This window comes from Sinocyclocheilus rhinocerous, unplaced genomic scaffold (assembly GCF_001515625.1).
Source record: "Sinocyclocheilus rhinocerous isolate Xijiao unplaced genomic scaffold, SAMN03320098_v1.1 scaffold225, whole genome shotgun sequence".
Taxonomy (NCBI): domain Eukaryota; kingdom Metazoa; phylum Chordata; class Actinopteri; order Cypriniformes; family Cyprinidae; genus Sinocyclocheilus; species Sinocyclocheilus rhinocerous.
In genome coordinates, this window is record NW_015630532.1 from 2,063,903 (window position 1) to 2,077,291 (window position 13,389).

A 13,389-nucleotide genomic window follows, 5' to 3' on the forward strand; every position below is an offset into this window, starting at 1 on the left:
GGCTCTTCTGTTCTCTCGCCCTAGCTGTGCAGGCTTCCACACTAGGCGGAGATTTGAAAGTCTGGCGGCGTGGGCATTCTCGTTCCCGAAGCGTCCTCCGACGCAGCTCAAGTTCCTGAAGAGGAACGTCTCAGGTTACGTATGTAACCATGGTTCCTCGAGGGAACGAGACGCTGCGTCTCGGGGCCATACTTTCGGCATCTCTGCCAGCGCTTGCTTCACTCCTAGAAGCTGACGCTGGTCTCACCGCACGTGCTTTTATAGCTGCCTGGTCATTACGTCACCCGCCCGTGACGTCTCGCCCATCTATTGGTCTGATTACACACGAGGTTCAGAGCCGGTCACGCTGAAGGGTGTTCCTGAAGCGTCCTACAACGCAGCGTCTCGTTCCCTCGAGGAACCATGGTTACATACGTAACCTGAGACGTTTTCACCCAACTGTTTATATTAATTTAACACATAACCACCTGTGTTTACAAAAATACTCCACACGATGGCCATTTTGACATAATTGTGCGCGTATTTGACCATTCAAGCACAATAAAACATGACAGAGATCTGTTTTTTGCGATTGCATGCTGTCTGATAGAGGGGCTTTCAGTGCGCATGCTTCGGCTTTGTGTCAGTCAACGCAAGCAGCAGATTGACTTCTTTTTCACTGCTTATTGCACTTAAGTTTATTAAACATCTCACATGTCCCAAATTCGCGATCAAATGCTGTCTGAGAGAGGGGCTTTCTGAGTGTGTGCTTTGTGTGTTTGTGTCAGTCAGCGAGAGCACCACATTGAGTTCTTTTTCAATGCTTATTGCACTTATCTCGTCAAGTGCGTCCCTCTCTTTATTTTCTCATTCATGAATGTTTCTTTCAATGTTTCACTCAAGGGTGTATATAACTTTTAAGTAGTACTATGTTACGCAGATACACATGCATACCACGGAATACACAATAGAGCAAAATCTCTAATGATAGACACTTTCTTCCACGGTAATGATATATACCGTCATAACGCCCAGCCCTATATGAACTGATAAAATGTATAACTTAAAGGCAACGCAAGTCACTTTGGATAAAAAGGATCTACAAGCAAATGCATAAATGTAAATTTATTCAGTAAGCCCCGCTTACTGCCCGACAGGCTGATCATCACTACATGCTTGTAAGGGCAAGGTTAGAGCCTCTTCAGCCTGTCAGGCAAGTTGTGGGTAATTTTCTACAATAGGCATGTACACAATGGTAGTCCCAAGTCAAAATCATCATTTAGAAAAGTTCTTAACAAAAATACAGGCTTCGCATTTCTGCTTTTAACCTCTCCAGTACAGCTGCCATTAGACTTTTCTTCTTTGTGATAATTGACAGCCTGCAACAGATGCTGTCAGTAGAGTTTACCCAGAATATTCCTTTACAATTTTTCTTGTAAAAACACAGGGTAATTTATTTTTCATAAAGCTGGTTTCCACCATGTGTGTTGATTCCACTGAGCCTTTTTATCTACATAAAGGCCCTGGGTGAAAGGTACAAGTGACTTTCTCTGAGAATAAAACACACGAACAGCTCCTACGGCTAATGTAAACTCTGCTGCCCTTTGTGTGTGTCTTTGTGTTTAACCAGTTCAATTGTGATCTCTAACACACACATTTACATTTAGGAAAGTCTATGCCAGATGGGTTCAGAACTTCTACGTCTCCTAGCAACAGGTGTGCTGATTTTGGTTAAGCGTGAACCCAGAGACCGCGAGACGAGAGCGAGGTTTGTAGGGCATTACACAGCATTCCTCGTAGATCTCTGAACTGTGAATTAGCCCAGTCCAAACACTAGCAGTAAACACTGTCACTTTGTTTTGCTGGTGTTTGTCTGGCTACTGTATGCTGCAATCCGCAGCCTTCTGTTATGGCAGCTTGACTTATACACCACTGATAGATACACTCGCACGCATTTCTCGATTTCACCACAAAACGCGTCTCTGATTTCTCACACAATAACTGGAGTGGTAAAGTGCTGGAGGACGTGCATGTGCGTTTCTGGTTGTAACATTAGCCCATTCAAGGCCCTGTAATGCAAATTTCACAACCTTCTTGTAACTTCATGACCTGTGTAAGGTCCACCATCCACATAATTGGCCTATTCGTTACTCTACACAAACTATTACACATAGCACCTCTAAGACAAATGCAAAAAGGACGGGGTAGATAGGACAGATTCTTCTGCTTCAGGATGAAACATAGTAGTAAAAGCAGCAACAGAAAACAGGGGGACTGTAGGTAACGTATTCACTCACACACATTCACTCACACCAGTGTAATTTTATAACAACACTCACTCGCACAAATTACTTTTTAGTTTATAACACTCACAACACTGTTGACCCCTTTTTTATATTTTTTTATCAGGAATAAATTTAAATAAAAATAAATTGATGTTCCAATTCCATTTGATGTTTATATGGTTTCTCAGTTAAAAGCATATGCATTGATAACTACAGTATCAGAATAACAAGCATATTTTGTTTAGCTCTTATTGGCTACTAGTGGCTGTTTGTTCGCCTATTATTAATAGTTAACTTTTTTTGGTCAACAAATGCTAGGTAAACACAGCAAGTGTAATGAAGGTCAGGAGCATAGAGGTGTGCCTTCAACTTAACTGTTTAACAGTTCACTCAGAGATCAACATTTTAAGTTAATTTAATTAAACTTGTTTTGATTTAATGACAGCTGTCTCATCCATTTTTTTTTTGAGGTACTACCCTCCTATGCCATATCTACCAAATTATGTATACATAAAAACACACATACAGCGTCTGTGCTAGTTTACACCTGGCATACAGGTGTATGGGTCTGTCCTCCTGGCTAATTGGCAGCGTAAGTGCTGCTGAAGGCAATATGGCTCAGTGAGTCTGTTCACTGTCTCTAAGATCCAACCACTGCAGAGAGGCTCACTTCCAGGACAGATGGAGTCTGCGGTGTCACCTACTGACGTCACAACAACAGATACTCCGCAGTAGCAGCCTAAGACTCCAACAGCGATTGCCCCAGAAAGCATCATGAGAAACATTATCGTAAACAGCTGCTCGCCGAAAGGTCTGAAGGTATGGGAGATTTTCCATGTGCAGATTTTCCCAAATGGAACCGGAGGCTTTCAAAACCACAAGTAAAAGTATTTAAAGAGTTAAATGCTTAAAGATTTAAAAATTAGAAAATACAATAGTAACACTATTTAATTTAATGAATTTGTTAACATCAGTTAATGCATTAGGTATCATTAACTATTTTTAATGCAATGTTTAAAAAATAAAGGTTAATATTCATTCATATACAGTTGCTCAGTTTTAATTAATGATGTCTTTTAATAACAAATTTTGTATAATAAAAAATGTATTAGTAATTGTAGAAATGAAAGTTAACCTTTCTAAACGCTGTAATAAATGCTGTTAATGGATTAACTAATGCTAATTAATTTAATCCTGATATTTTGATACAATTATAAAAGGAATATAACCCATTTTTTCCACCATTTTTACTACTTAATCACTAAGATTTACCTAAACTGCTCAGAAACTATACAGAGCATACTGAAAAATACAAGTATACATCACTCTTATACTAAACCACCATTAAAACAAGCGTAATCATAACTGGGAACAAAACATAATTTGATTCTGATTGATGGTGTGGTATAGTTAAATAAATTGAGTAAACCCATGATTCATAAATGGGTTAAAGAAGATGACAAACAATGACACAGCACTATTTAGTGAGCACATAAACACATGAATTTTCCCTATTCATTTAATTCTCCTCTTGCAAAAATATGACCAAAACTTGCAAAAAAAAAAAAATAAAAACAAATGTTTAGCCAGGTTTTCTAGCAGTTTTCTAGCACAGTATTTCCCTGTGGGTGGACCAGTGTGTGTCTACCACAGAACAGACTTCATTAATGTGAGGTAATTATGCATCCTCCGTCGTAGAGTGAGGGGAAGCAGGGCTACGATGTTAAAGAGTTAGTCATTAATACTCTGAAATAGTAAAAAAGGCACGCTCACTCACACAACACTGATTCACATGTATATACGGGTGGTTGATGTTTAAGCATGAGAGCCTGGGAGACAAATCTCAGCAAACAAGACATAAAAATAGGATAGCAGTTTTGCAAAGGACAACTGAATTGTTTGTATTTTAACTCACTTTTGTTACATTTTTCCCGACTGAACTATGAATGCACATTTCTTCTCAAAAAATGCAGAAGGTACATATCGTTTCTGAAGGAAAGATCTGCATACTAATTGCCAGTCATTAGTCTACTGAAATCAAGCCTCTGATTAAGTATATCAATTAGGAAATGTTGTTCATATGTTGAAAAACTTGTCGCTTGAACATTTTCAAATAATTTTGACAATCCAACTATAATTAAAATGGATCATTTACAACTTAAAATGTGTTTAATTTTTTTTTTTTACAGACAAAAATAACTTCCATATGATGATTATTTTGAACATCACTACCTCAAATTAATAATAATAAAAATAATAATAAAAAACTCTAACCGGCAAGCATCAAGCACATATGGAAGCAGTCAATTTCATGGCACAAAAAAGAAAGGGGAAAAAAAGAAGAAGTAAAAGGTATATTTTTCTATGAACACGTCACTCATTATGACCTTCACTACAATAATACCATCTTATGGAAAAAGTGACGTGGCAAAACTTCATCAGATGTCCTTCTAAGATGTTATCTGATCTTCCTGACATCTTTGACTTCTCCACAGATGTGTCCAAGTAATTGTTCATACAAACTTTTAAATAAAAACATATCCTTGATCATCATAAGGCTTTAGACGTTCAGTCTAACTGACTGAATTTCAAGTAGGCCTATACTCAATTAATGCATCAATAATATCATTATGAAACAAGACAGGGCACTACTTCAAAGTACTTTTATTTATAATTTACTAATTTATTACCCAATTCTATCTTCAGTATGAAACCTTCGGCATAGGGCTATGCAAATAATCGAATGCGATTTTCATGCACATCTCGTCAGTAAAGTCGGTTCTGTGATTAGTAGTAAATCTTCAGCACGTGTGTTCAGATGGAGCGGCATTTACTACACAGAGCCGTAGATCACTGACAAGCTACGCAAAATCGCGTTCATAATTAGCAATGAATCACCTGCGATTTTGAACACGATATTGCGTAGCTTGTCAGTGAACTACGGCTCTGTGTAGTAAATGCCGCTCCATCTGAACGCACGTGCTGGAGATTTACTACTAATCACAGAACCGACTTTACTGACGAGATGAGCATGAAAATCGCATTCGATTATTTGCACAGCCCTACTTGGGCACATATAAACTTATGCCATATCAACCACCTATGCACACAAACTCATTCCAGAGAGAAACACTACCCAAATATTGTGTCATTTGCTTTTGTATTTGAGGTCGATAAATTTAATGTATCATAGTTCAGAAAAAGTGCAAAGAAACATAAAAATGGTTCCAAGTGACCAAGAAGAATTGGAACAAAGGGCATTGTAGAGGCAGTCCTGCAGTATAAAAGAGATGAGATGTCTGATAATGAAAGATGATCATGCAGGTAACCTAATGAAGGTCATAAACAAAGGGATGACTGCCAATTAATGGCCCACAAGACACAAGACTGAGGTGTGATGTGGCAGAAATGCAGGCCTGTAATTGTGGTTGTTTAATGGACCATTCAATGCCAGAGGTTATGATTCAGGTGAAAGGCCTTCTTCTCTTCCTCACATGTTCAATGATCTTGATTCCCGAGTTGTGTGTGTGCCTCATTACGGCTGCCACAAAAGAGGCCACTGCCTCCAAGACCATAAAATATTTACCAACAAGCTCTCTCTCTCTCTTGGTCCCTCTCGGAGAGCTAGCCTCAGGAGAGTGGCAGGTACGTTTACCTATCCGATCATGATACAGCAGGATACTAATTGGGCTTCATTTTACATAAATGATGCCATCACCTCTGCTGAAGCACGCTCCCATGATCCCTCCGGTAAGCTGCTAGTACAAGTAGCACAGAGCAGTCGGTAGGAAATAAAGTCCCTAATCAGACTGCTACACAGTTTGCTTAGATCTAGCTGACACCAAAACACTCGCTCGCTAGCTGTAACCCAGTAAAAGGAATTTTACGACCAGTAATGAGGTTACTAGGCCACACAGCAGACGCTTTCTGTGTGGTCTCGCTTCTCAAGTTCTGCTTCCTGTGAGGGAACGGATGGCATCATGCTCGGTTCCCACTTTTGTGGCCAGCGTAATGAGTACTTAGAAATCAAGGCCAAAAGGCTTCGTACGACAATCCAAAACTAAGTACCTCTCGTACAATCAGCCAAATGGGTGGTGGTAAAACAAATGTATTCGGCCAGAAACGATAGTCAGTGAAAATGACTTCATCAGTAATCGTCCTATTGTGGGGACTTACCTTGACGACAGGGTGTCCCCCAGAAGTGGCTTTGACGGCCCCTCGGCTGCCTTCGGTCTCATAATGAGCTCGGTGATGAGCTTTGGGGTGAACCTCGATCTTTAGCTCGTACTGCCCATACTGATTCGGCAACGGCCAGTCCAGGGGAGGCAGGGATGACGCCCTACACGCAGATCAAGAGCAACACAAACAGAGCAGTTACACAATGCATAGTGTTCAGGTAGTAGATTGACTATAAAAATTAAAACATATCAAGCAAGATGATCATGTCAGTGAGCAGCTATGCAACAGTTTAGGATGCATAGATTTTATATTATTTTGCTCAACACAACTACAGAATCTGAACAAATGTTTTTTGATATTCAAAAAGTTTCTGTGTTGCTGCCAGAGATGGTTCCCACTTCCCATGAAACAGTGCTATGCAAGACAATGTGGTTCGGGAAAGCTAGCATTTGTACCTAATGAAATTTGAAAATAAAGTCGTGTAGCTGCGGTGTGCGGCGAAAGCTAATACATATCTTGCGATATGGTTGTCGACTGAGATGCAGGACAAATTAGAAAACTCTCAAAGAAAAACAAAACATCAAAAAAAGTGTATGATCTCCTTTGAGCTGCAAATGATATTACTTTGATATTTAACTTTGTTAAAATATGGTCTCTAAATTAGAAATGTAGACTTTTGAACAAAAAAAATGTGAAATTAGACTTGGGAACAAAGACCATGATGCAACATGCTTCTGTGAGGGCAGGTTAAAGGCTAACACAGCCAGTAACATAGTATGTCACCTTTCAGATGCAGAGCAGTTCAGTGAGAACTGTTTAAAGAGATAGTTCACCCAAAAATGAAAATTTTGTCATCATTTACTTGCCTTCATACCGTTCCAAACTTATATGACTTATATGACTTTCTTTTACTGAACACAAAAGCAGATATTTTGAATATCGTGGTAGTGTTTGTCTGGCTACTGTATGCTGCAATCCGCAGCCTTCTGTTATGGCAGCTTGACTTACACACCACTGATAGATACACTCGCACGCATTTCTCGATTTCACCACAAAACGCGTCTCTGATTTCTCACACAATAACTGGAGTGGTAAAGTGCTGGAGGACGTGCATGTGCGTTTCTGGTTGTAACATTAGCCCATTCAAGGCCCTGTAATGCAAATTTCACAACCTTCTTGTAACTTCATGACCTGTGTAAGGTCCACCATCCACATAATTGGCCTATTCGTTACTCTACACAAACTATTACACATAGCACCTCTAAGACAAATGCAAAAAGGACGGGGTAGATAGGACAGATTCTTCTGCTTCAGGATGAAACATAGTAGTAAAAGCAGCAACAGAAAACAGGGGGACTGTAGGTAACGTATTCACTCACACACATTCACTCACACCAGTGTAATTTTATAACAACACTCACTCGCACAAATTACTTTTTAGTTTATAACACTCACAACACTGTTGACCCCTTTTTTATATTTTTTTATCAGGAATAAATTTAAATAAAAATAAATTGATGTTCCAATTCCATTTGATGTTTATATGGTTTCTCAGTTAAAAGCATATGCATTGATAACTACAGTATCAGAATAACAAGCATATTTTGTTTAGCTCTTATTGGCTACTAGTGGCTGTTTGTTCGCCTATTATTAATAGTTAACTTTTTTTGGTCAACAAATGCTAGGTAAACACAGCAAGTGTAATGAAGGTCAGGAGCATAGAGGTGTGCCTTCAACTTAACTGTTTAACAGTTCACTCAGAGATCAACATTTTAAGTTAATTTAATTAAACTTGTTTTGATTTAATGACAGCTGTCTCATCCATTTTTTTTTTGAGGTACTACCCTCCTATGCCATATCTACCAAATTATGTATACATAAAAACACACATACAGCGTCTGTGCTAGTTTACACCTGGCATACAGGTGTATGGGTCTGTCCTCCTGGCTAATTGGCAGCGTAAGTGCTGCTGAAGGCAATATGGCTCAGTGAGTCTGTTCACTGTCTCTAAGATCCAACCACTGCAGAGAGGCTCACTTCCAGGACAGATGGAGTCTGCGGTGTCACCTACTGACGTCACAACAACAGATACTCCGCAGTAGCAGCCTAAGACTCCAACAGCGATTGCCCCAGAAAGCATCATGAGAAACATTATCGTAAACAGCTGCTCGCCGAAAGGTCTGAAGGTATGGGAGATTTTCCATGTGCAGATTTTCCCAAATGGAACCGGAGGCTTTCAAAACCACAAGTAAAAGTATTTAAAGAGTTAAATGCTTAAAGATTTAAAAATTAGAAAATACAATAGTAACACTATTTAATTTAATGAATTTGTTAACATCAGTTAATGCATTAGGTATCATTAACTATTTTTAATGCAATGTTTAAAAAATAAAGGTTAATATTCATTCATATACAGTTGCTCAGTTTTAATTAATGATGTCTTTTAATAACAAATTTTGTATAATAAAAAATGTATTAGTAATTGTAGAAATGAAAGTTAACCTTTCTAAACGCTGTAATAAATGCTGTTAATGGATTAACTAATGCTAATTAATTTAATCCTGATATTTTGATACAATTATAAAAGGAATATAACCCATTTTTTCCACCATTTTTACTACTTAATCACTAAGATTTACCTAAACTGCTCAGAAACTATACAGAGCATACTGAAAAATACAAGTATACATCACTCTTATACTAAACCACCATTAAAACAAGCGTAATCATAACTGGGAACAAAACATAATTTGATTCTGATTGATGGTGTGGTATAGTTAAATAAATTGAGTAAACCCATGATTCATAAATGGGTTAAAGAAGATGACAAACAATGACACAGCACTATTTAGTGAGCACATAAACACATGAATTTTCCCTATTCATTTAATTCTCCTCTTGCAAAAATATGACCAAAACTTGCAAAAAAAAAAAAATAAAAACAAATGTTTAGCCAGGTTTTCTAGCAGTTTTCTAGCACAGTATTTCCCTGTGGGTGGACCAGTGTGTGTCTACCACAGAACAGACTTCATTAATGTGAGGTAATTATGCATCCTCCGTCGTAGAGTGAGGGGAAGCAGGGCTACGATGTTAAAGAGTTAGTCATTAATACTCTGAAATAGTAAAAAAGGCACGCTCACTCACACAACACTGATTCACATGTATATACGGGTGGTTGATGTTTAAGCATGAGAGCCTGGGAGACAAATCTCAGCAAACAAGACATAAAAATAGGATAGCAGTTTTGCAAAGGACAACTGAATTGTTTGTATTTTAACTCACTTTTGTTACATTTTTCCCGACTGAACTATGAATGCACATTTCTTCTCAAAAAATGCAGAAGGTACATATCGTTTCTGAAGGAAAGATCTGCATACTAATTGCCAGTCATTAGTCTACTGAAATCAAGCCTCTGATTAAGTATATCAATTAGGAAATGTTGTTCATATGTTGAAAAACTTGTCGCTTGAACATTTTCAAATAATTTTGACAATCCAACTATAATTAAAATGGATCATTTACAACTTAAAATGTGTTTAATTTTTTTTTTTTACAGACAAAAATAACTTCCATATGATGATTATTTTGAACATCACTACCTCAAATTAATAATAATAAAAATAATAATAAAAAACTCTAACCGGCAAGCATCAAGCACATATGGAAGCAGTCAATTTCATGGCACAAAAAAGAAAGGGGAAAAAAAGAAGAAGTAAAAGGTATATTTTTCTATGAACACGTCACTCATTATGACCTTCACTACAATAATACCATCTTATGGAAAAAGTGACGTGGCAAAACTTCATCAGATGTCCTTCTAAGATGTTATCTGATCTTCCTGACATCTTTGACTTCTCCACAGATGTGTCCAAGTAATTGTTCATACAAACTTTTAAATAAAAACATATCCTTGATCATCATAAGGCTTTAGACGTTCAGTCTAACTGACTGAATTTCAAGTAGGCCTATACTCAATTAATGCATCAATAATATCATTATGAAACAAGACAGGGCACTACTTCAAAGTACTTTTATTTATAATTTACTAATTTATTACCCAATTCTATCTTCAGTATGAAACCTTCGGCATAGGGCTATGCAAATAATCGAATGCGATTTTCATGCACATCTCGTCAGTAAAGTCGGTTCTGTGATTAGTAGTAAATCTTCAGCACGTGTGTTCAGATGGAGCGGCATTTACTACACAGAGCCGTAGATCACTGACAAGCTACGCAAAATCGCGTTCATAATTAGCAATGAATCACCTGCGATTTTGAACACGATATTGCGTAGCTTGTCAGTGAACTACGGCTCTGTGTAGTAAATGCCGCTCCATCTGAACGCACGTGCTGGAGATTTACTACTAATCACAGAACCGACTTTACTGACGAGATGAGCATGAAAATCGCATTCGATTATTTGCACAGCCCTACTTGGGCACATATAAACTTATGCCATATCAACCACCTATGCACACAAACTCATTCCAGAGAGAAACACTACCCAAATATTGTGTCATTTGCTTTTGTATTTGAGGTCGATAAATTTAATGTATCATAGTTCAGAAAAAGTGCAAAGAAACATAAAAATGGTTCCAAGTGACCAAGAAGAATTGGAACAAAGGGCATTGTAGAGGCAGTCCTGCAGTATAAAAGAGATGAGATGTCTGATAATGAAAGATGATCATGCAGGTAACCTAATGAAGGTCATAAACAAAGGGATGACTGCCAATTAATGGCCCACAAGACACAAGACTGAGGTGTGATGTGGCAGAAATGCAGGCCTGTAATTGTGGTTGTTTAATGGACCATTCAATGCCAGAGGTTATGATTCAGGTGAAAGGCCTTCTTCTCTTCCTCACATGTTCAATGATCTTGATTCCCGAGTTGTGTGTGTGCCTCATTACGGCTGCCACAAAAGAGGCCACTGCCTCCAAGACCATAAAATATTTACCAACAAGCTCTCTCTCTCTCTTGGTCCCTCTCGGAGAGCTAGCCTCAGGAGAGTGGCAGGTACGTTTACCTATCCGATCATGATACAGCAGGATACTAATTGGGCTTCATTTTACATAAATGATGCCATCACCTCTGCTGAAGCACGCTCCCATGATCCCTCCGGTAAGCTGCTAGTACAAGTAGCACAGAGCAGTCGGTAGGAAATAAAGTCCCTAATCAGACTGCTACACAGTTTGCTTAGATCTAGCTGACACCAAAACACTCGCTCGCTAGCTGTAACCCAGTAAAAGGAATTTTACGACCAGTAATGAGGTTACTAGGCCACACAGCAGACGCTTTCTGTGTGGTCTCGCTTCTCAAGTTCTGCTTCCTGTGAGGGAACGGATGGCATCATGCTCTGTTCCCACTTTTGCGGCCACCGTAATGAGTACTTAGAAATCAAGGCCACAAGGCTTCATACGATGATCCAAAACCAAGTTTAAACTCTCGTACCATCAGCCAAATCGGTGGTGGGAAAACAAATGTATTCGGCCGGGAAATCATCGGTAAACGTTAGAGATGCACCGATCGATCGGCCAGGGATCGGAATCGGCCGATTTTCCTCATGATCGGCCGGCATCGGTGATCGGCCGGTCAGTCTCACTTCTCGCCGATTTCAAGCTGATCCGTTTTGTTACCAGCGGCACAGGCAATAACGTCAGCCGCGCATTCTCGTTCCGATCTCTTCTCTTCTCTCCGACGACCCCTTCTCTCTCACACACACGTCTCATTCACTTCGGTTAAATAGTGCTTGTATTGCGCGTTATTTTAGTCATTCCCGTAGGTTTCGCGCTTATACCAAACGCGCACTCACCACCATTGATCTATATTAGTGGAGTGCACAATCCGCACTCAGTCTCAAACACCTTGTGAGCCACAAATACCAAAATGAGTGGCTAACTGTGCTAAAACGTTCAAATACATAAAAACAAAAAAAATAATGTTCTGCTCTTGACTGAATACGTTTTATAACTTTAATGGTAAGCATTAATCTGTATTTAATTTTTACAATGAAGACTACAGAAATGAAAGTAATCAAATGTAAAATAACACCTGATGTGTTCTTTTACATTTGATTACTTTCATTTCTGTAGTATTTCTTAACTGAATAAAAACTTACTTAACCTGAAAAACTTAAGTTTCATAGCTCTCTTTATTCTATTGCATTTATTTGTGCTGTTGTTTGCAATTTTTTTATTTGTTCTAATTTTATTACTGACTTTTTACTTGTGTTGCGTTTTAAACGTTGAAGAAAAGTAGAAAGAAAATCAGAATCAACAAAAATCGGTATCGGCAGATCACACTAACAAAAAAATCAGAAATCGGAATCAGCCAAGAAAATTGCAATCGGTGCATCTCTAGTAAACGTCCTATTGTGGAGACTCACCTTGACGATAGGGTGTCCCCCGGATGTGGCTTTGATGGCCCCTCGGCTGCCTTCGGTCTCGTAATGAGCTCTGTGATGAGCTTTGGGGTGAACCTCGATCTTTAGCTCATACTGCCCATACTGATTCGGCAACGGCCAGTCCAGGGGAGGCAGGGATGACGCCCTACACACAGATTAAGAGCAACACCAACAGAGCAGTTATACAATGCAGAGTGGTCAGGTAGTAGATCGACTATAAAAATGAAAACATACAGTATAAAACAAGATGATCATGTCAGTGAGCAGCTATGCAACAGTTCAGGATGCATAGATTTTATGTTAGAATCTGAACAAACATCTTTTTTCCCTCAAGTCTCTGTGCTGCTGCCAGAGATGGTTCCCACTTCCCATGAAACAGTGCTATGACAATGTGGTTCGGGATGGATAGGATTTGTACCTAATGAAATTTGAAAATAAAGTTGTGCAGCTGTGGTGTGCAGAGAAGGCCAACAAATATCTTGAGATATGGTCGTCCACTGACCAAAAAAAAAAAAAAAGAGCGAATGAATTATGATACTTTAGATGT

General features: G+C 38.7%; 1 protein-coding gene across 2 annotated transcripts in view; it reads right to left on the minus strand.

Moving 5' to 3' along the window:
• LOC107740457 (nuclear factor of activated T-cells, cytoplasmic 3-like) overlaps positions 1-13,389 on the minus strand; it is a 76,329-nt gene that overhangs the window by 36,154 nt on the left and 26,786 nt on the right. For both annotated transcript variants that reach the window (XM_016552907.1, XM_016552908.1), the window contains exon 3: positions 12,825-12,987. In XM_016552907.1, coding sequence (XP_016408393.1) covers positions 12,825-12,987 — 163 coding nt within the window. The remainder of the gene's footprint in view (positions 1-12,824; positions 12,988-13,389) is intronic.